Genomic DNA, 24286 nt, shown 5'->3' with positions numbered 1-24286 from the left:
GTTGTTGATCACTCCATCAGTACTGGAGGCTAAAGGGAAAGGACCGTGTCTTGCTTGCAATTGCAGGTAGCGTGCGTGTGGTCGTCTTGGCCAAGCTAGCCTCAAAGCTCGAATCTCTCTTAGCTTGCAGTAGGTCCATCTACCCACCAACTGTAAACACAAAAGCTCCCCGTGGTGCTGAGCTGATTGCGGTTTCTTCAAGGCTAGTACCAGAGCCATGAGAGACATGCGCTGTCTCTCTCACAGTTTGATGAAATGCATTAGTTTCTCTGCGCATGGTAGAAAGACCCTGACAAACTGATTGGCAAGCAGTGTTCATCAAGGCTTGCAATGCTTCTTCAAAAAGACGGAATGCAGTCAATGCTACGAGAATGACGCCGAACACTTCCCCCGAATGCTCATTAACTCCTAACTTTGTACGCATAAGCTATGGTGAGTCTCATCGGAGCATGCCCACTTTCAGTGGGTTCAAATTTATTTATTTTTTCATTTACAGCACAACAGTTACAGTAATGCTTCTAGTCATTTACAGTTCAACTATAGATAAATAATGGTAGCATTGAATTTCAAACCCTGCAATCAAGGAGAAGCTGGTCTCTTTGCAGCATTCGGGTACCTTTGTGCGTATTTGCATCAAATATAAAGTAAGTGTCTCTGAGACAGCATATGTTTACTGCCATTTTTTGCTTGCTGTGCAAGCTAATTCCACACTATTAATCAAATGGTTCCACGGGCCAGACATAATTGCGTGCCAGGTCTGATATGGCCCATGGACTGGCAGTTTAACACGTGCTCTAAATAGCAGTATAATAGACTTAAACTTCTATGAATTTAAAGATGTGGTTTTGCATTTCTGACCAAAAGACAAGTATTTGGGTCATTCATGACAAGTTTATGGAATGATGTTTCTTGAAAAGCTGGGCACAAACACTGTCCAGTGTTAGTTTTTTTTTTAGTTTTAGTATTTGAACATTTTTACACTTGCATGCACGCACTCATGCATTTCAAGCATGAAAATCAGATGGATGGCCTGTGCAGGGGAGTAATGCTCTGGAGAAAACGGGGATTGTGTTCCACGACGTCATGCGTTTCACTAGCTGCGTTTCCATTGCCCTCAGAAATGTGTAAATTGTGCATAGCAAACTGGTAATGGAAACACAGAAATTTCAAAAAACATCTCAAATATTGGAAAAAAAAAAAAAAAGTTCATGAGGTTGTTTTTGAGATGTGTCGATATGGAGGTATATCCAGGGTTTCTCCAGGTATCAACAAATATAATGGTATGCTTTTTAATGCAACAAACTAATCAAATGCCTACACACATACAAATTGTGCATATCTATCTATATATATATATATATATATATATATATATATATATATCTATATATATATATATATATATATATATATATATATATATATATATATATAAATAATATTATTATATATTAGGTCTGTCGGTCAATTACAATTTGTATTTGTAATTAATGGGGTGGCATGGCTCAGTGGTAGAGTGGTCATCTCCCATCCGTAAGGTTTTGGCTTTGATCCTCACCCATGGTGACCATGTCAAAGTGTCCTTGAGCAAGACACTGAACGCCGATTTGCTCCCAGTAGACCTGACCGTGTCCTGCATGGCAACAGCCGACCACTGGTGTATGATTTGTGTGTGTGAATTGGTGAATGTTCTTACATTCACACACTTTGTAAAGCGCTTTGGGCACCATATGGTGTAGCTAAAGCACTATACAAAAAGCAGTTCATTTACCATTTAATCACATAATTTCCATAGTTAACTCCCCATTAATCATAAATTAATCGCAGATTATGTGTACAATAAATGTACAATAATGTATATTTTTAAGGTTTTTCATATTCTTGTTACCATAAAAGTGGACAAATATGATTACCAAATACAAATGTGGTTGTATCTTTTAGTTCATTGACAGGCTACAATAATTGCATAATTAGTACTTCATTAAGTCACATTAGGGTTAAAAGGAGTGTGAAACCGAGTCAAAGATTTACCTTGAGGTAATTTCCTGCCTGTAGGTGGCATTAGTGATTAATGTGATGTGTATGGACCGATTTGGGTCGGTACTTCAGAGCACCCAGTCACGTAAATTCAAACTGTGCCATGTTTTGTTCCTGAAGCACGTCTTTTAAAGTTTGGGGAAAGTTGACGATTTTCCATGGCGCACTGGAATGCAACATTATACGTGCATCAGCGTATTGACGTCACCCCCTCGCACAGGATTTCACATGCGACGACGCGGTTGGAGCTCGCGGAAGCCCGGCCGTGGTAGCGACGGGTGGAGAGCAGGTCCACTCAACCTGGTCCTGGCCAGGCCGTGAACGGCGCGGGGACGGCTACATTTCCGGGTTTGTAAACAAGTGAGATTTTTGCACCGCCAAACCAAACAAATATACTGTAGTTTATGAAGTATGAAAGCCGCCGCCCCGGGCAGAAGCTGGCAATGTCCCCGCACAATCTGCGCACGGGAGGGAGGTGTCGGCGGCGGTCTTCCCACACTGAATGCAATCATGCTGCAATGTTGTTCATTGCACAGAACTTATATTCAAACTTTGTTTTTGTTTTTTTAACATAAACTTGTGTTTATTAATAATTATACTTCAGTAATTGTAAAATGTTAAGCCTTTATTTTTACTATTCCTCTCTGGCTCACTTGAATGAAATGTTATTTTATTTTTTATTTGTCAAGTTTGATATATTGAAAGGTAATTGTTAAATAGATTTTTTTTTAATATTTTGCTATTAAATAAACAATGATGAACATTTAATACCAGCCAAATAAAATAATGAATAACATTTTACAAATAATTATTTATTTATTTTTAAGTGAGAGGGCAAAAGTACCGATAATTTGTACCGTTGAGTATGGGTATCGATTCTCAGGTACAGAGTATTGGAACAGTACCGGTTCAAATGTGAAAGGTACCCATCTCGAGCGTTGGTGACAGGAACCTTCTTATTTTTTCCTTCAAATTTCAGCGCAATTGGTATTTGGAATAGGAAGCAACTTTGTTCATTGTAGGTTACAACTAGTTTTTGTTTTTTTAAATCACATTTATTATTGCTAAATTGTGGTATGGTGACTCCTTTACACTAGGTTGAATTTAAAATAAAGCATCAACAACAATTATATTTAAATCTTTACTGCCTATCAAAATCATATTGCTTTTTAATATCATTTAAGGCTTTCATTTTAGCAAAATCCATTTAATAACTTTTAATGTTTTTAATGATCTTCAAGGGAAACAAGTAGAAAATGTACTTTATCAAAATTGTAGAAATGCAATTATTTTGTGGAAGCTCTTAATCGAGCTACTGTCATAGTATACTTTGCGTTTGTTCAGCCATTGCCAATGTGAGGCAGCCAATGTCTGTAGTATTTATTCTGATTTTGGTTTGCTGCGTTTCCTCCAAAATATTGTTTTGACAAATTGTCATTTCTTGGGACATTTTGTGTGAATACTCAGAAAAGCCTTCACAAAGCTGAACGCCAAAGAAAGGAATACATTAAGGACCATGGATGGCACTTGATAACACGTTGCATCCCATCACAGCAATTTCTAGATACTTACATTATGTAATACCAAGTTGTAATACAAAACCAAAAACATGGGGGAAAATAAATCAGTGTAATTTTCACTCACTACAAAAAATGTTAACAGTTACTGTCAGTCTACAGACATATTGGATAACATGGTGTGTATGTTGATGACCTGCAACTCGCTCTTGTTGTGAAAATACGTTAAATTGCAGATGAAAATGCGAAGACATAACACAAACAGTTTAGCTTCCACGCCACCCAACTGTGACAGACATCTGTTCTCGGCTCGTTTTGTCTCTTTATCCCTCTGCTATTTTCCACACCCACTTTCTCCACATTCCTTTTTCCTGACATTCACCTCGAGTCTTCAGTGCTCCTGTACGTGGGTTCCTGTGACTCTCCTTAGAGATCTGTCTAACCGAGCACACACTGCAGGAGCACTGTGCAGGTGATAATGAAGTGCCTGGGAAGAGGGGATAAGGTGGAGTGGTGGGTATCATCCCAAAGATACAAACGCTCATCTCCCCCACAGGAAGGATGCAGGGAGCGTATTTTACCTCAGTCCAACTTGCTGGCTCGGTGTCAGTCTCAGCAAGTATACCAGAATTGCTGCTAGGTCTTTTTAGGAAGCAGTGAGGGGCTTCACACAGTGACTTGTCCACCTCCTGAGGGATGCTTGGCGTTTCATCAGCTCAATGCCCGTCTGTTTATTTTGCACGGCCACGCTGAGAGGAGCAGACACTGGGAAAGTGAAGATCTTCACCGAGGGAACTGACTGATACAGTGAAGGATAAATACAGGGAGAGGTTAAGACAGGGAGGCTAGAGGAGGAAGAAAATGCTATTCCCTGTGGTCTGGCAAAAAGATGACAGCTTTCCTCTGGAGCATGCTCTGCTCTCCCTCGGCTGAAACCTCACTTGTAGGCAAGCGGCCTGTCAGACAGACCTAACTAGATTGCCCCATGAGGACTCCGAAGCAGTGAGTTACATGTCGGCAAAAAGCCACCACAGTAGGTCAGTTTCAGCAAGATGTGTCAAATAAGGACCATGAGTAAGTGACCAAAAAGCCTGACTATTGGATTTCTATTCATTTCAATCATAATTTGAACCTCACTTAATTGATAAACAATCCATTATGGTGTAAATACCAGGTCCCAGGGAGCAATCGACCACAACAGTTTTTGCGTGTACACTTTATGCCTCTGGGATGTACAGTATAGCTGCAATATGCCTAACCACAGGACTATAATGTGTCAATATAATTAGAGTACCATGCAACCCTTTCAGACCAGTTTAATTTCCATGAACGGCAACCAGTATACATGTAATACATAACTAATAGGTAACATGTATCATGTAAACTGAGTATATTGTACCTCTGTGTATATGCAGCACAAACGCTAAGTACAGTATCTATGGTAGGACATATCTGTGTGAGCAGCTATTGCCTGTGATGGAAAAAACATACATTTTGTATCACTGACATAAATGTTTTTTTTATTGAACATAGAAAGCTAAAAGTGGGAAATGATTTATATTTGTGTAATGACGTTGTCCGTGCGTCGCACATACAAACGGGGTATTCTAATCGAGCACAATGACTAAGTATACAGGAGTAACTGTATACATGGTCTGTCTGCCATCTCGAATCTTTCAGAAACCGAAATTCTGACCTTAACTCGAATATTGATTGCATGTAAACAGTCACTGAATAGCAAAACTGAGAATCAGATTTTTCCCATAATTGAACTGCCGAGAAAGCTGGGCTGGAAGCATGCAATTACGCAATTAGTCAGAAATCGAGGCAAGCTCGGCAGCTACTTACGCCGCACAAGCTAGCTAGCAGAGAGCTTTGTCTGGCTACTAGTGGGGCAAAACATGTTGTGGAGTTGCCCCTAGGTCAGTAATAACCCACTCTATGGCGGCGAATAAGCTAGTATTGTCAGAGAGGGATGACGAGGAAAGAAGGAGAAGCAATGTTATTTGCTAAGCTAACCTAAGATACATGTGCAATTATGAATCACCGAAATGCTTTGGTCATCAAGTCCACTTCACAAAAGTCTAGCTCTAACCACATTAAAGCAGAGAGTAACAAATACAACTTTGAACGGCAAAATACCGGTGAATTGAAGTGTTTTATTCACTACGTTACACAGCTAAACAGGACGAAAACCAGAAACCGGACATGATGCTAACTGGAAGTGATGTAAAAAAAAAAAAAAAAAAAAAAGTTATTTCAAGCCTTGATAAAATCCCACAGAAAAAAAAAAGTCACTGGGTGCTAAATCAGGACCCCTGGCTGGCCACTTATACGAACCATGATAAACCACCCCAGGAAAGTGGGCATTCAGCCATTCACCAATGACAACAGGAAAAATGCGGAGGGGGTTCCATCTTGCATGGAAACCAAATCTTTAACATTGCCCCAAGCAAGATAACTGCTTCATCTTCCACAATCCTGCCCAAAGTCATCCCACACCACAGCAAATTTACAAATATATTTAAAAAACTTGTAGGTAACCCTGTAGGTATATGTAACAAATACATATAAATGGCAAGACAATCCAAATCAAGGGTTTCAAACTATGACGTCAACTATTTCTGAATGAATGAATAGTTGACCATGTGGCCAAGTAATCAGAGCGTCATGTGACGTCCCTGTGTTAGTTTTGCACTGGTTGGTAGACGAAGACGATGTAGGGTAGAGCCCTGCTAAGAACTGTCCCCATCTGTCAGATCTCATCACTCCATCCGTCATGGCTGGAGGCAGTGAGACCCAAACTGACCACTGAGTCAACTGACAAGGCAACTCAGCATCCAGATATCCCGAAATAAGACTCATACAACTGAAGCCCAGTAACACACTTGCACATTCAGATGGACGCTGACAGGCCTCATGCAAGCAAATGTGTGGACAATCAAGTTTGCACTCACACACACACAACCATTTGAAGACATAGACAAAAAGACAATTACAGATAATACACACAGACACATGCGTGCAAAACAAAATGGCCAAAGCGACTGCAGGATCAGCCCACAAAACAGGCCACAATGAATCTGACACAGGACACAAATGTGCTCTGACACTGGGGCTGGTAATGCTTTGAGTTGTCTAAAATCTCAACAACTGACCCAGAAATTGTGATACACTGAGGGGTCTGGGGTCCAGGGGGGGGTCGAGTGCAATGCAACGTGGATAAGAACTAAATTGAGATTTTCTTGCCTAGTTCACAAACCCTGGGGCGGTATATACTGTACACTCAATGTGCAATGACAGAATAAGGTGGACACTAAAATCGCAGTCTTTTGCAATGCAGAGCCATGACAATAAATAACCGATTCAAATATACAACGGTACTGTGTAGGATTGCACAATATCAATCTCCCATGTCCCCTGATTGAAGTCAAAGGCCATCCTTGTTTCCTTTCGGAGATGGAAACAGAAGAAGAGAGAGGCTGCAGAGGTCAAACACAAAAGAAAATAACCAGCTACAAAACATTTATTGTGGAGACCCGAAGGGAGAGTGGGAAACAGAGTGCAATATCACACATTTATTTTCAACTAAATGTTTCAGAAAAGTCAGATAATGGTCTGCTCTGTTCTTGTGCCAGTTAAATGGCAGCACAAAAGCACTGAAAAGCTTGAGCCTTTAACGCTTCGAACAACTTTAAAATCATAATTGCTACATCATTTTTCAGCGAATTACACGCACCCTTAACAACCCTTGTTAATCTTAAAGAAAGGTTGCCTTCTGTGGTAAACACGTGCTCTTCATCTAAAATAGTGATTACCGGTACTTCACAGAACTTTAAAGTAGTTAGTCTAGTTACGGTAAATGGTAAATGTGATATATGTAAATATGATGTTTTTTTCCCCCCAGAAAAGCGCAAGATTTAAATCAGCTCAAAAGTCAATGGCTGATGTAATAACGAATGGCGAACGGAGATTTTTGGTCCGAGCTCTATTATCTATAATCTTTTTTTTTTCCCTCTCAAATTCGATACTCGACAGAGGTTCCGTCCAAAATAAAATGTCATCCCAAAATGAGAAATCCCTCCTAATTACGTGTCGTATATAAGCTCCACCTCATAATATGGAGACGAGAACGTAGCCCACGTCATATCTGCGGGGTTTTTATAAGCTTATATACATGTTACAAAATGATCACTATGAGTGGAGAATCATCGATTCAAAAAACTGTGCCTTTGTGTGGAGTTGAAAAATGGCACGAATCTGGTCACTACAGCAACACAGAAGGCTCTACATGGTTTAAAATGCTGATATATGTGCTATTCAAGTTTGTTCCTTTTCCCTTCACTTGCAGTACAATGCCAGAGATCAAGCGCTGCCATCAACCAGCTTAAGACATGACTGCCGCAGGCGCCGGCCAACAGCTTGATTTATACATGGGGACAGAGATGAATGATTCATAGGCTACGAGAGAGATACCAAGACACGTGGCAGATGTGTCCTTCTGTCGTTTGCAGATACACACCTTCTCATAAATCCAGTGGAACAGTCTCTGAAGCTCAGCTTTCCGCAACTGGCCTTTTTTTCTTGTTACTGGCACACATAATTGCATGCTCTAACCTTTCCCTTTTGTTCAGTCTGGTTTTAATTTAGTGTTCTTTGACTTTCTTCTTACCTTCCTGTTATCGTGCAACGATTCTAAATTTGGAAACCACTTTTTTTTTGGACTAAAATGAATGGTTCCGTCATTCCACATCAATTAGTCCATCCATCATTGCAGTTTGTTGCGGGGGGTGGGGGGGGGGGGGCAGTCCACAAATTGTAATACAGTTCAGTCCAGATAATGACTGTTTACTAATTTTTTTACGTTTTATTATTATATACACATACTGATATTATTTTGAGTTTTCAGTGTGACACTTGGCTCATAAAAATCCATAAATACAACCCTACATGTTAAAGCTTATAAACAATTCAAGATGTGGTGCATTTGCTGCATACAGTATGTATTAACATTTCCTGAACACCAGGACGAAGCTAACCACAGAACCTCAGCACAGATATAAGGTGCATCTTGATCAGGGTGTAACTAAGTGCTTACTAAATATGAGAAGATAAGTTTGTCCCTCGGGCAATGCGCTGACGGAGGAATCTTTGCATTTCATTTATCATGTTACATTATTTAGGCTACTCCTTGGGGAAAACATACTGTTTGTCATAAGTTATGCTAATGGTTGTTACTACCATCTGCAAACTGAGGACCATCAGTCAAGCACGTGTGCAATCGATGTGAGATGAGAATGATGTCATCTTTGAGTGATTAATCATTGAGGGAGGTCCTGAGCTCCAAGAAAGCTGATGTGGCTGCAACGAGGGCAGCAGGCCAGCCAGGCCAAGTAGTCACACAACACCATCTCCAATCTCACAACCCCCACCCCCACTTTACAAAGAACACCATGCCCCAGTCTCTGCCAATCTGCACAATAAACAGGCCTCTGGCAGCACCAGAAAGAAGATAATGGTTCACCTGGAGGTGACGTGAAAAGAAAACAGAACTCTTTGCATAACAAATGGAGACAGAGATATAGACAACAAAGCAAATACGGATCTTGTATAAAGGATTATCCAAACATGTCCAAAACTGGAAACATTTTCTTTTTCTTTTTTTTTTAAAGCACAAAGGCTCACACAGTTGCAGGATAATAAAGTCCTGAAGCTACTATTTAGATTTGCTGAAAATGCAAAACTTCCATCAGTGGGGAAATTTTACCATGAGTTCAGAACCCAAAAGGACACAGTTGGATGTTATTCTTTCATCTATACTTACGTTTTTTTCCCTAAAGAATATCGGACACAGTAATCCTCTGTTGTTTTTGTAAATGTTGGCGGTTCTTGCACAGACTCATGTGAGGACTGGTACAACAGCACATCATTGTGTCAGGAAAGATGCCTACGTACGCATACACGGCCGGTCACCGATCTACTATCTTTTAAGTCTGACCTGCCCATCCATTTTATTTTATAACCAACAACATAAACCTAACGTTCCAATCTTGTTTTATTGTAAAACACTGAACAATACCTGTGAATCAATAACAACGGCTTGTTTAAACTAGGGCCCGACCGATTAATCGGCCGCCGATAATTGGCCGATTATTGCCCTTCAACACCGGCCAATTAGGCCAAATAGCCAATTAGTTTTCCCTTAAAATGTTATCATTGCAGAAAACCAATGTTTCCGACGCTGTGATAGTACCCTGAATGCGGCGTTTTGCTTGAGTAGCATTAGCAACTAGCAAGTGTGTAGCGCATGTTATTCTGGTTATTCTGTTGTCCCCAAGCGTCCTTTAAGCTGTTTAATGACACCCCAGTTGGAGTTAAGTGTAAAACTAAACAGACGACAATAAGAATTACATCAACTGTACGTTTGAATCCAAAACATGCTTTGTTTTTAATACATCGCTAGCCTAGCGCTAATGCTTAAAGTGAAAGGAGAATCCCATTCAAAGGAATTGGGTAAGGGGAGGAATAATTTTAAGCATTAAACCTATATTTTTAAATAATCAGCAGATTCATCGGTAATCAGTATTTTTTTTCTGCCAAAAATCGGTATCTGGCTCAAAAAATGCATATCGGTCGGGCCCTAGTTTAAACTGCACATGAAGTAGTTCTGTCAAATAAAAACAAAAAGCCTACTAATCATTTCACAGCAGAAGAGGATAGTGGCTGACTTTTTCAGACTTCTCCGGAGGGAGATGAGATGAGATTGGTGGAAAAGCTCGGTTTCATCACCCATCACCAATCCTTCAAAATTAAAGAAATTGGCGCTGATCACAATCACGGCCGATTGATACATGCAACCCTAATACATACCTACTGTATATGCACATTAAGTGGTGCACCAGTGCGCATGAGCCCTGGAAATTGAACACTATGCTCCAGTTCAAAGTCTGTCTGAGGATAGGTCAGGCCAAATTCAATTCAAAGTTAAGTCAGTCGCCACAATTGCATTCAAGGGATAACTTCAAAATAAAAACTTGATAAGTCATTGCTATCCATGCACAATATTACTTGTTTTGCTTTAATTTTGAAGTTAACCCTCGCAGCGCATTGCTTAGAAGCCTGTCAACAACCTTTGTGGTGGCTAGCTTGGCTAATGAGCCGCGACTTGGCAAAACGTGTGCAGGAGAGCTGCTGTTTTAAACTGTTAGGGTCTTTGACGATCCAAAATGCGTCCTTATGTGGGCCGTGTTGCAAAAAAAAGAGTGGACAGAAGTCAGCTGCCCTGGAGAAGAGAAAAGATAAGCTATCTGATCACAGGCATACTGTCAGTTTATAACCAACACGTTTTAGTCTATTGCAAACTGTCTTAAAATGGAGGCTGTGAAATATGCCACATCTATTCATGAATAGGGGTGCAGCTATTAACCGGTTTTACGATTAACCGTGGTTTTTAAACATCAGGATTATGTAACCGCAGCCATTCAACAACACCGGTTATTTCTGCTCACAACAGTCTGTCAGTTAAATTCACGTGTCGCGCAAAATGCGCCGTAGTTCATAGCTTTTCTGTTTCCACACGGCCCATTTAGCGGACGCACAACACAGGGCTCAGCCTTACTGGATAGGCCATAGGCAGAGACGTTTGAAGCCGCGGGGCCACCATCTTGGGACTCGCAAGAAACGTATCTCGGCATACGCATTTGGCTTCAAAATGCCTACAATGTGTAGCGGTAAACTGCACAAATCGCCAGTTTAAAGGCTGTGGACAAACATTTCACCTGTAAGTATGATTGAAATGGAAAGAAATTGAAAGATGAAAAAAAGATATATATTTTTTTTAAGATTAAAGAAAAAGAGGGTATACTGTCCACTTGTTATATGCGTTTTAATTTCAAATTTAATGATGATGATGCCATCTATTTTGCACTACTGTGTTCTGTTTTTATTTAATTATAGGCTACATAAGTATTTTTTGTGATACATATTTATATATGATGTGTGATGATGTGTATTGTTGCTGGTAATGCTGTGATTTTCTCCACTGCGGGATAAATAAAGGTGCATCTGTTGTTTCACTGTTAAGTGTATTATTTCTGGTTCATATGGCAGCTACGTTATATTTTATTATGAAGTTATTTATTTTCACTTTGTTTAAATAAACCTAAAGTTAAATCCCATTTGAGCTCTAGTCATGAATGGCTTAACACAAGGCTGTTGTTGGAATTGTGATGTAGCACAAGAAGGGGACAACAGGACAGCCACCGTAGCCAGATACAATCGGCACCACATCAAACTTAATCCCGCAATGTGTTTGCAGACTCACACCAATGGATAGAACTGGGGGGGGCATGCTGCAGCACTACAGTCGGTGTTACGCAAGCGATGGCAAAGGCTGGTTAATTCAGTGAGCATTGGAGCCCAATGACTAAATTAGCCACAATTAGGCCTTACTAAACAAGCATGGATGTGCCCCACTGCTCAGCTGGAGTCGAGAATAGAGGCCCAACGCGAGAAAAACAATTTGTTTGGGTGGTCTAGTCAAAGCCTATTGCTAAATGGGCAACAATTGTGGTTGGAATGCTAATGAGGCATCCACCCTTTACTGAATAGAGACATCAAAAGGCAGGGGAAGCTCCTACTCGGTGGTTACACCGTGCTCCATGCTATCATTACAAGGCTGTGAATATGCAGTCGTGTTTCCTTTGATAAATTGGAGTGGTGGTGAGATAGACAGCAGGATGTTTACATTCTTTTTGGGACGGTGCCAGCATCCAGCCACATGGTGACACACATTACAAGATCATCTTAGTACCATTCGTAATTATCCTCTATTCGCCAAGGCCTCATTTAGTGTGCTATTATCAGAGATCATTGTTATTTCCCTCCATGTATGTTCAAAATCCCAGCGAGACCAATATGTCTAATGCAGATAACTGTGCTATTTTGGTTAACTCCATTGTTTACATGAAAGTAAAAACATAGCGCCCAGTGAGAATTCCCATTAGTGATTTTATAGGATTAAACAGAGCACAGAAGCATAACAGTGTTCATTGTATCTTGTTATTTTTGTCTATATAACGCATTGCTCCCAGTACAAACAATGCTTTCAGGGACAAAAAAAATATATGTTTCAATTGTGTTTAATTCAGACCACGATGGCATATGTCAACCAAAATAATGTGTCACCTATGGTTTTGGTTTTTGTGGACAGTCAACTAAATGTCTTCACATGAAATGGAGTTTGCTTTGTCGCTTTTGGCAGTGGCAGTAGAAGGCCAGCCTCCCAATCTGTGGGAACAAAATAAGGTTCTGGTGCAGGAGCCCAAACATGATGAATCATCCTGTTGTGAACCTGCCCCTCTGCAGAGTCCTGAGAAGACAGCTGGGAGATAAGGAAGGTATGAGAGCGCGTCCCCTCTTCACATCGATCCTTTGCACCACCAGGGGAGAAGGTATTCACACGCCAAACCACAGATAACGCTATGGGGAGGGCTAGGGTGAGAAGGGTTTGCAGCTTCAGCAGCCACCTCAGAGTGATAAAGACAAGAGCAAAAAAAAGCCTTCTGGGCTTTCCATGAGGCGAGGTATGGGGGGTTATTTGGTTAATCATTGTCATCACTCTCTTTAATGTTGGAAAAGTGTCCTTGATTGTAACCATCAATTTTGTTTTCTTTCAGCAAAAAAGATGTACAGGACTGAAAACATTATTTTTTCCTTCACTTTATTGACCATGATTTTTTTTTAAACCAGAAAAGCATCAAATGATTGGACAAGTGTGTTTATAACAATAAAGAGGCACTCAAAGCAATTAGAATTAATAAGTTGTGAATGTGTCTTGCAGGCACTGCTTAAGAGTATGCACTCTAACTGTCAAAAAGCCCAGCTTGCTGTGCATGTTTATACATCAAAGACCATGTAGAAATTATTAGATTTGTTTTTGTGTTTCATAGTTGTGCATACAGTACAGCACTCGATTGTGATTGCATTCGTTATGTTTCCGTAAATGAATATATTTAACTCTTTGAGCACCGTTGACTTGTAATTACGTCAATGGGAACCAACTATGTTTTTTAGTTGTCGTTTGTTTGTTTGGTTGGTTTCTTTTTTTAATGGAAATGCATTGAGAAAAAAATTAGGCTGCTTTGGTTTGATCATTTAGCTAAAAATTTTTTTTTTTAAAAACACACACAAACTATGGCCAGAAGTTGGCAGTATAGTATTCATTTTGGACGAAATCACCGCAAATCAAAACAATGCAGACACTTGAGAAAATGGTGGATCTTAGTAAATGCAACGTTTCAAGCAAATACAGATTGATAAGTGTTTGTAACGTTGAATCTACTATAAAGAGTGTCAATAAAGAGAGTTAAGATTAACAAGATTATTTACATTTAAAAATCAAATCGATGTACTGTATGTATATGTATCATGTGTGCGCACACAAGACTAAATAATTGTACTATGCTCAATAGTGTGTAAATAGTAGGTAAAGTTTGTCCAATGTAAAATTTTTACACTGGTGATTGTTCTGGAATTTTTTTTGTAATCAAAAACACATTTCCATTGCTGTTGGCAATTTATAGAACAAAAGGACTGTTCAGATGTTTGAGGCATCACCTCAAGAACAAAATATTAGCATAAAAGTCACTGTGGCCATCAAATATATATTTTGAAACAAATCCATGTTGTACCACTAATTGCTAAAAAAAAAAAAATAATGCGATTTAAAACTTTTTTTTTGTAATGAAAGAGCCTAATCTTTCATTTGGTAGTTTATTGTGTTTCGCCTGAAAAGCCAAGTCAGAATGGTCCAAATTGGCTGGCACTCAAGAGGTGCTCTTTTTATTATTTATTTTTTTAAGTGTACCTCTCTCTCACTTGTAAATATGGCGGGAAAGTGTTTTTTTTCCCTCGTTTCGGACCTGTTGAAATGGTGCAATCCTTGCGTATTTAACAGTAAAGAACTTGGATCAAAAACCATATCTGCAAGTTCTCAGACTCTAAACGTTCAAGTAACTAATAGCATATAATACTGATTTTGTTTTTTATTGGGATTGTTTTGTTTGTGTGCATCAAATGAACACTGAGGAGTGTAAGACATGAACATGAATCTTTAGAAGTGCATGTCACACTTATGGAGATGCATCATGACCTCTGATATCAATCACAGAACTTCTTTGCTAAGAGTCCTCACTGTCATTTATAGTAGTAGGAAGGTGCTCTGCTAAAAAGCCACACCAGTAAAAAAAAAAAATGCCGTCTTAACCACAAGACATGAAAGCCACTCCAGGTAGTGTGATTAGATGGCAATGAGATTTCAATCAGCGCAGCGTGCACTCAAACGGACTCAGTGCAGATCGACAGGCAACTGTCCCTTCCTCCTTGATGATGCATTTTTACTGTAGGAATCTCAAGCCCATGAATAAACACCAACACAGAAGTGTCTAGAAAATACTAATTGTGGCTTTGTTGTGCATGTTACAGGCATTACATTTGGATAGATAAATCTTTTTGGTCTTTTGTAATATCCGCACTTTAGTCTTCAGACAAGAACAAAAAAAAGATTCAACATCTAACGAGGAGCTTTCATCACACTGCGGGGGGAAATGATTATTTCAATCATGTCACTGACAAAGTCAAATTTCAAAAAAAGAACAGTGAGGTTTGGGCTCCAGCATTCCAGCTCCTTCCCCATTATTCTAACACCACGGTTGGCTGCTTGAGATTTCCTTCACCGCTTTGATGATAATGTGCTTCGGCAGGCCAGTAAAGTAATGACCATCTCTCAGTGTGGCACAGTGCAAGGTTGCGCTGCACTTCACGCTCATGTTTTCAGCATTGCATTCACTCACATTCATCACGGACACTTGATGAACATACTCTTAAGTTAAATTTGCCATGGATCCATTGAAATATTTTGAGGGCTATGAAAAAGAGTTGATCTTGATTATGATCTTGAAAAGGGGCAGCAAACAATAGGCAGCAGTTGACTTTACACTGATCTGATCCGCTGGATCGGGATTGGACAATATTTTGCATTTTTTGCAAAATCGGTGCTCGGCTGAAATTAATTAACTTAATTGATGGATCAGTTTCACAAAATAAGACATTACGTTACATTTATTGTTTCTCAGCATTTTTGGAAGATCCCCCCATATATTGCTCCATCTACTGATCGAATCTGTGATCAATTGACTTCTTTTTTTTTTCCAAACTCAATCACTGATCGTGATCGGCCGAAAAATCCTGATCGTGTGAAGCCTAGGTAGTAAGTAGTATAAAGACATTTACTTACCACCCCCTCCTCCAAGTAGACTTGAATTTGCTGTAAAGAGAACAATCAAATGTCAAAAATCTCAACATAAAACACATACTGGTCCATTTGAACATGTCAAGAAAAAGCAGAAATATATATTCATTCATCAAAAGCTTTTGCTAGGGCTTTTTTTTTTTAAATAATAAAATAAAATATGTAATAAATAAGGGGTCAGCTGCATTTTTCATCCACAAAATGATTCCTCATAAAAGAAAATCAAATTGTGTGGTTCCATCACAAAGTATACTAATTAGCAGATGTATTCCTACAGGCAAGGCTACATTAAAACGTTAGTCCAGTTGAAGCAATTAAAAGTGCCCTGTGGTGCGAGAGAACGTTGTGTTCATCTCAGTAAAACACAGACATCAGGAATTTGTTGGTTGTTATGGAAACATGTCACAGAAACGGACAGGTTCCAGGAAGATGAAAACATTGGACAAACCAGACGCATTGCTTGTAAACTGTTTCAGCACAATTTCAATAGATGCACTCTATATTTAGCAACAGGTTGTAAGGATAAGTGAAGTCCATTTTTGCATTAATTTGTTGGTTCACTTGCAGTCCAAAAAAATGCTTATTTAAGTGGCGAGCACATCATATGACAATTAACCTATTTAAGATTTTCCTCTGTCAAAGAGATCCGTTCCACATGAAAAGGAGAAAGATTAGACAAAAGGGGTGTTAAGAATACATCAGTTAATTTGGGTGTTGCAGAAAGTAGGAAGTTCGTGTTTGAAGTATAGTTCAGACAACGGGCACCCGAACAATCATACTGCAAAAATATTCCTCTAATGATCTTCTGTTCCAGATATATCATTAGCAGTTAAAAGTAGTCCATTTAACGGTTATTATTTCTCACCCAAAAAAAGAAGTTTAAATTAAAGTGCATGAGCATCGGATCATGAACATGTGCTGTCAGGAATCACAGCACAGACATTTTATTTTTTTGTATGATGGGCAGCAGGGGACTTGTGGCGCTTCCACAAGTTTCCGTGGCACCATCATGGCTTTGCATTGTTGTCAGTGAGCAGCACGTGTGGGTGGGAACGGGGACAAAAGAAAGCTCTCCCGCTGCAGAATGTGCTTCATCAAAGGCCTTTTGTTGTTTTTTTGGTGTGTGCACATACAGTAGGCGCATAACATAACAGACAATAAACGCCAACAATGATATACTGACAGTCTGCTGTCATGTTTACAATGGCGCTTCTGTTTTTCTGTGGAGCAAGATGTTCAACTAAACCTTTTTTTATGTCTAGACGTCAACTCGCCGTTCAAAAATGATGATGCAAAGTATGTTTTCATGTTGAAAACCCGAATTAATTAGGAAGATACTTTGAGGTGCATGAATTGAGGTGTAAAAGATAAATGCCTGGTAAATGTCTTATTCCATTACATCCTTTTTAAAAAATAAATAAATAAATATTTTTATCAGCTTGAGTGTACGCCACAACAGCGCCAAATTCAAATTAGTTCATTTTGAAGGCTTTTTGCCTTTCAAAGGCTATTGCACGACAAGGAAAAACCGAATAGATGTCAAACTAAACCACGTAACACTCATTTTGACCATATGTTACACATTAAACAGTAGGGATGTAACCATAATGGCAATATTGTGATATTGCAATATTAAAACTGCCACAATATTGTCGTCTTCATGTCACGATATTAACTATTTTACTGCCAAAGACGTTAAATGACGTTCTGCAAAAACCTACGGAGGAGCGCCAAAGACGTTAAAAGACGTCCTCCCATTTTTTTTTTTTTTTTTTTTTGAAACGGGTGCTGGGAAGGCTTGCGGAGCTCTCCTGAAAGTTTTAAGCAGGTTTTTTGAGCCTAATGACTATTTTTGGCCCCTAGAGGGCAGCGATGACTCTTTTGACAAGATCGGGTGGGCATCAGTAGAGGCGGAGCTAGAGCGTTGAGCAGGAGATCAGAATGGAAAACAAAGGAAAAATGGCGGCCGGTCGCGAGGAGCTAACGCCAGAGCCGTTTTTTTCAAAGACCAAAAGCATCGCTAAAAAAGCACATTGTTGATGACGATCATCATCATCGATGATGAAGATGATGGTGACTCCGTGGTTGGAAAGCATTGACGCGGCAGTAGAAGACGTTAGATGGAGCTAGATGGAGGAGGGAACGGGCAATGGCGAGCGTTTGCAAGCAGCTCTACACTTACAAGACGAAAGGCATCGACCAACGCTAAAATAGTACATTGATGACGACGGTGATCATCCTCGATGATGATGAAGGTGAATCCGAGCTTGACGGCGAAATTGGAACCGCTGACGCGGCGGCTATGACGGTGTCGTAACGCGGAGCGCAACCGAGCACGCACAGGCGGACGTTCGATCGGACGACGGAGAGTGCCCCGAGTCCAATGCATATTCATCGGAGGAAGTGTGTACAGTCTGCTACTTGCTTTTTATTCCCCGGAAAAAAAGGCCGTCAAGAAAGTGTAACGTTTGCACGCAAAACGGACCAATGTGAAAGTGAAAGTAAACTGTTGTGCGAGTCCTGGCGTCTCCTTGCACGCAGGAGAGCGTTACAAAAGGAAAAACTGTATTTGAAACATCCACATAATTGTAAGTAGTACCACAGTTGCACACATTTGTAAATAGTTTGCGAAAGTGTTTTGTCAAATTGTTACACTGTTGAATGGAAATAAACGTATTTTGCAATCAAAAAACACTTTTTCATTGTTGGTGAAAGCGTTTTACAGAAGTAAAGCACTATTTAGGTGTTTGTGGCATCATTCATGGACAAAAAGAAGTGTACAATTCACTAGAGTGCATGAAATAACATTGTTTCACAAAAAGCTCTTTTTCTCCGTTTTTTGTTTCAAAACAGAGAATTTCGGTGAAAGTAACCATTTTCTATTGTTGATTACTGAAGAACGGAATAAGGTAGAAACAAACTTTTTTTTTTCTGATGAAAGCTGAGAGTCCAATCTTTCATTTGGTAGTATGTGTGTTTCCATAGTCCAAACACAACATTTTCTGTGGACCTTGAAAGATCACTCAAAATGCTTAAATCGGCTGGCACTGGCGACAACCCGTTTTTGAAAACGTCTGGCAGTCAAAGAGTTAAAAGCAGCACATCTTTAAAAAAGTCAAGTTGATTTCCATTTGTGCAATTCTAGCAGCTTAATTTTCATAAAGATGTTTTGGCCCTCTATGTTTAAAATCCACCCTAATTGTCAGATGAAGGGGATAGTAATATGCTTGTGAATAGAGTCAATTTGTGAAGGAACTCAATGTGTGCGTACATTAGCAAGTAAATGCCTCAATAGTAAGTGTTATTAGAGATTGTAGGTGGTTTAGATGCATTAATTGTACAAAAGCACTATATTGTCCTTTTTTTGTATGAGCTCATTTCTTTTGCAATATTGTGACTTTTTTCTCTTTTTCATGTTTTTTTTTTTTTATAAATATCGCCAACCACCGCCAACCGACACTATCGTAATAATGAACGTATTGTGAGCTTCATATCATGATAATATTGTGTTGTGATGTTTGGATATTGTTACATCCCTATTAACTCTTTGACTGCCAAAAACATTAAATAACGTTTAGTAAAATCCTATGGAGGAGTGCCAAAGACATTAAAAGACGTTTGTTTCAAAACAGAGGTGAAACTAACCATTTTCTATTGTGGATTACTGAAAAACGGAATAAGGTAGAAACAAACTTTTTTTTCTGATGAAAGATGAGACTCCAATCTTTTTTTGGTAGTCTGTGTGTTTCCATAGTCCAAACACATAATTTTCTATGGACCTTGAAAGATCAGTCAAAATGCTTAAAATCGGCTGGCACCCACGGCATCCCTTTTCTGAAAACGTCTGGCAGTCAAAGAGTTAAACAGTGGGGTAAAAACTGGATTTTGATTGTTGTTCGTTACCACTCGACTATGACAAACACAATGAGAGTCAAAGTTTCAGTGTTCACTTCAAAGAAAGCTGATATCAAGGTAGTTTTCTGAAAGTCTATCATTGTCTTTTCACCTGGGGAGTCTTCTTATTCCTGATGTATTAAAACACTGGGGTTTAATTACTTGACATTATGGAAATGCATACCAGAGAGGGGCCGCTTCATTTACTTCACACCTAATCAGAGAATGAAGATGTGCTTTTCTAATCAGTCTGACAAATCTTGAAAGTGTGTAAGAGCGATCGTTGTGAGACTACAATATCTATCCATGTGACTTGATCTTGCAGTGTAAAGAGTGTTTGGCAACCAACTCATCTTTTTTTTTTGGGGGGGGGGGGGGGGTAGAATAAATATGAAAGCAGAAAGGTGGGGAGGTAAAAGTGCCACAGCATGCAGTTTCATTTCCTGTCTCTCCCATCGACTCGCTTTTAATAGTCAGAATGTCATGAAACACATTCCGGTTGTTTATCTGACAGCACGCTGTACTGTGTATGCAAACAATATATGTAGCCAGAGACACACTTGGAAAAGAACATTCTTAAATACCAACAAGGGCACGATGCAAGCAGATGAGATGGCTGATTGGAAAGGAACCAAGTTTTAAAGACGAAGATTGCTCAGGATGGGCAGATGCATCCAATTACAATGCACTCCAGAAGAGTTAAACCAAACAAAGCATGGCTTTCATACAATTGCTTGCTTCCCCGAAATTATGAATGACAGATTTATTTTCTGTAACTATCAGTTTTTTTGTTTGTTTTTCCCCGAGATTTCCAATTCCGTCATTCAAACTGTTTTGTGCTTGTCTTGCTCTCCCTAGTGTTGATAGTGAAATGTAAACCCATCAGTGCTACCTAAGGCCCAAAGCCTTCTTTTAAATTTGGCAGTCTCCACCACTACACGCAATTTAACACTTATTATTTGGAATCTTGGTAAAAGACTGCAAAATCTTAGCAGATCACATACAACCCTCCACCCAAAAAATATGTGCACAACCTGGTAAGAGTGAATTCGCATTATTGGCACCCATTTTATTAAAGTTTTGGGTAATAAAGGTTTTGTGCCTTGTTCACTAAAACCTACCTCAGAGGTGTTTAAAGTATTCTGAGTGAAAACCATATCACAAATCAATATTTGGAAATATAAACCCAATAACATATTTTTTATGGAGAATCTATTCATTAGAAATAGCTCTCGTTGCCATTTCTAAATGCCCTGGGCACAGTTTGTCTATCTTGTAGTGGATCACCACATTTATGCATTTGGTGAAATAGTAAGACTACTAGTATTAATAGTCTTAATAGTACTTTCATTTAAAAAATATTTACCCTCAAGTGGTTTTCAGTCTACATGTTGATTATTTTGTTAAATGTAAAATTATGGCTGCATTGCTCCAGGGTTACCTACTGTACCTACACAGCAGACAGACAAGTGTACACCAGTAGTGGTACACTACCAGTGACTCAGTACAAGTCAACAGTGGTGAAGTGTGCATTCGTTAGCAGAAGCACAAAAAAAGCAAATGATTGTATGCATATGTTAGGGAAACAGAAACAGTGAATAGTAATGCTAGCAGTGCACGTGTACAGGATTGTTCATCCAAATAAACAAAAACAAAAAAAAACTATCGCAGAGGTATTTTCCTCAATACAAACCACTCCTAAAATGATTTGTTAGCAGTGTCATTCAATTTCAGTCCAAAGATTTTCAAGAGTCAATACTTCTCCAAGGACAGAGTAGACCGGGAGCAATTGACATTTCACCAAACGTTTTTGCAAGATTTGAACTTTAAATGTTCGAAAAAAGAAAAATACAGTATCTCTCATTTATGTGTGGAGGGTTAGAATGAGCCAATTAAAAAAAGCACAGGGTTGAAAAAGTGTAGTGTATGACGTGTATCAGGAGGTGAATTGTCCCAGTGGCAACCACAACGCAGGTCATAAATCTCAAATGGATTGGCTCCCTGGGATGCCTGGAGACGGCAGGTCATTAGGAACTCCTGGTCCACGACATTGGGCTAGCTTATCCTAAAAAAATGCCTTCAGTGTCAATGTGGGAACACCACCACACCTTTTTGAAGTCCTAATCCCCACAAACCCCGCAGCCAATGGAAACACCGACTGCTGCGCATTTCCATAGTGAGGAAAATATTGATTACAGAGCCAGAAGGTATGACAGCCCCAGCTTATGAATCGTGGCACCACATCAAGATTCTCCACCTCCCCTTCCACCACCACCTTTTTGCCTCAGTGTGTGTTTATTTGTAAAGCACCCATTTAATGCATTGCAGTGTGCAAGCACAGAGGCATGGTTCTGAGTTGCCTGCTTGGCGTATTTGCCACAGCTCTTGATCATGCAGCTAAACGGGACGTAATGGTGCATAACCACAAACCCTCAAAGCAGTAAACAGATGTACTGTCTGCCCTCTGATCTTGGCCACCTTCGCTGAGCCCTGAAACTACCCTCAATCAAATACACCCCCCACGTGTTGTCATCTTTATCAGCCTTTCATGGATTTCCACATCACATTGGTGGAGAATATTGCACTTTAAAGAGATGGAAAGTTAAAGAATGCAATAAAAAATGTCATTGTTCAGTCTGCCTTTTATTTTTGTAGCAAATGGATATGTGGCTAGCTACAAGGTGGGTCAGAAAAGTCCAAGGACTCGTGTCACAAACCATATTTTTCAACGCCTAACTATGAGTGTCCCCTTTCATTTTGAGCAAGACAATCAAACAAGAATGTCAACAAAGAGGTCATGTGGTGTTCAGTGCGGGAGTGCAGGCAAGCGTTGTGGCAGGACAACCCGTGGCTTCTTCACCATGAAAACGCGCCTGCTCAGAGCTGGGCAAAACCGTCATTATATTGGCCCGTCATTGACGGATGCACAGCATTTGGCGAGTGCGTTAGGACTGAAGGAATTACCATTAATTGTAATCGTTTGCGTGTAAAAATAATTGCAAGATGAGATTCTGGTGGAGAGGGTCCTTGCAAGGTTGGTTTATTACAGAGATCTCTGGTCACACAGTTAGACATCACCCAAGCAGTGTCATCCAATGTGTGTGTCTTCTTTTGCCCACACAGCCTCTTTATTCAAAACATGAGGAAACGCCTCTGTCATCCCGTGACGCACAGAATGAGTTTGCATTTTCCCAGTAAACTAGATCGTCCTTGAACTTTTGACAACCGGATTTCTAATGAACAGCAACTAGACTTCTTAGATAAACATAGAAACATTTTAACTTTTATCATTTCTGGGAAAACAGTACAAAAGATAGCAAGAATGTCAAGAGCATTACTCACACAGGTTATATCAGGTCAACATAATTACACCTTCATCAACACATCTATAATGAAATGTAAAACAGGTAAAAAGTAAAATAAACCAATAAAAATGTTAATAATGTCAACAGGACACAAAGCCTCGAAAAAAATGCAGGGACTGAGCACCGACTGAAGCAGGTTTACGTCCGTGGATCCAGGTCAGGACGGACAGTCCTGCTCAGTCCGTGTAACGATGATTTTGCCCAGATTTGCTGCTCTTGGTGTTCTAAGTATCTGACAGTTCCTAGCCAGGAAGCGGAAGTGCTGGAGCAACCTACACACCACACAGGCTAGACATATTTTTTTCCTCTGTGGTCACTAAGGAGATCCATTTTGAAGACTTAAATGGCATCAAAATGGCCAATACAATAAAGCTGTGGCGGATCCAAGAAAAAGTGTGGCACAGAAGGCTGGAAATGTGTGTTAGACTCCAGTGGGATTACTTTAAAGAGGAACATTTATATTTTTAATTTTAAATCTCTTTTTGTGACACCAATCCTCGAGTTTTTCTGACACCTCGTATGTAATGTCGCTGTCTAATTTACAGAATGTCTTCAAATGCATTGAAGACAAGCACACATACAGGAAGGCATTCATTCATGGGCAAATTTACACAACAACACATTATCAAAATGTATTTTAATTTCCTAAAGATTCATACAAAGATGATAATGTTGTCTAAGATAATCTCCATAAAACCAAGCAGTCTAATATCCATGTGGCGTGAGCCGCCTTTAAGTGCCTTTTAACACAGAAGGGGAATCGCCTTGAGTTTGTTTTGACACTTATTAGAGTTACACAATGAACTGTAAAAAGAAGTACAGCCACTGAGACAAAACTGCCTTGATTAATTCAAAGACTAGACCGACAGTTGAGACAGTCATTAGATGTTCCTCTTGTTGTGTTTTGATGTCCAAAATGTCAGCCCAAGAAATCAAGTGTTCAAGGAGTTATTCAAGTGAAGTACTTTTGGCAAACTTTATTTTTGTGTGGAATACACAGATACACACTTTTTTCCACTTCAACAACCATCCTAACAAGCACCGCTAGCAGGCCTATGCACACACGCATCACATTCACAATACCCGCATTAATGTGCATGCACGGAAGCACAAAGCAGCACCACAGGAAATATTCAAGCAACGATTTGATTTCAAGAGCAGCC

General features: G+C 39.6%; 1 protein-coding gene across 2 annotated transcripts in view; it reads right to left on the bottom strand.

Annotated features, from left to right (window-relative positions):
• The window catches only part of macrod2 (mono-ADP ribosylhydrolase 2), a 410765-nt gene that overhangs the window by 298399 nt on the left and 88080 nt on the right, over positions 1–24286 (bottom strand). For both annotated transcript variants that reach the window (XM_077581899.1, XM_077581900.1), the window contains exon 4: positions 15850–15879. In XM_077581899.1, the coding sequence (XP_077438025.1) occupies positions 15850–15879 (30 nt within the window). The remainder of the gene's footprint in view (positions 1–15849; positions 15880–24286) is intronic.

This window comes from Vanacampus margaritifer, chromosome 12, assembly GCF_051991255.1.
Source record: "Vanacampus margaritifer isolate UIUO_Vmar chromosome 12, RoL_Vmar_1.0, whole genome shotgun sequence".
NCBI lineage: Eukaryota > Metazoa > Chordata > Actinopteri > Syngnathiformes > Syngnathidae > Vanacampus > Vanacampus margaritifer.
The sequence above is the reverse complement of the archived record's forward strand: the minus strand, read 5'-3'. Positions and strand labels throughout refer to the sequence as shown.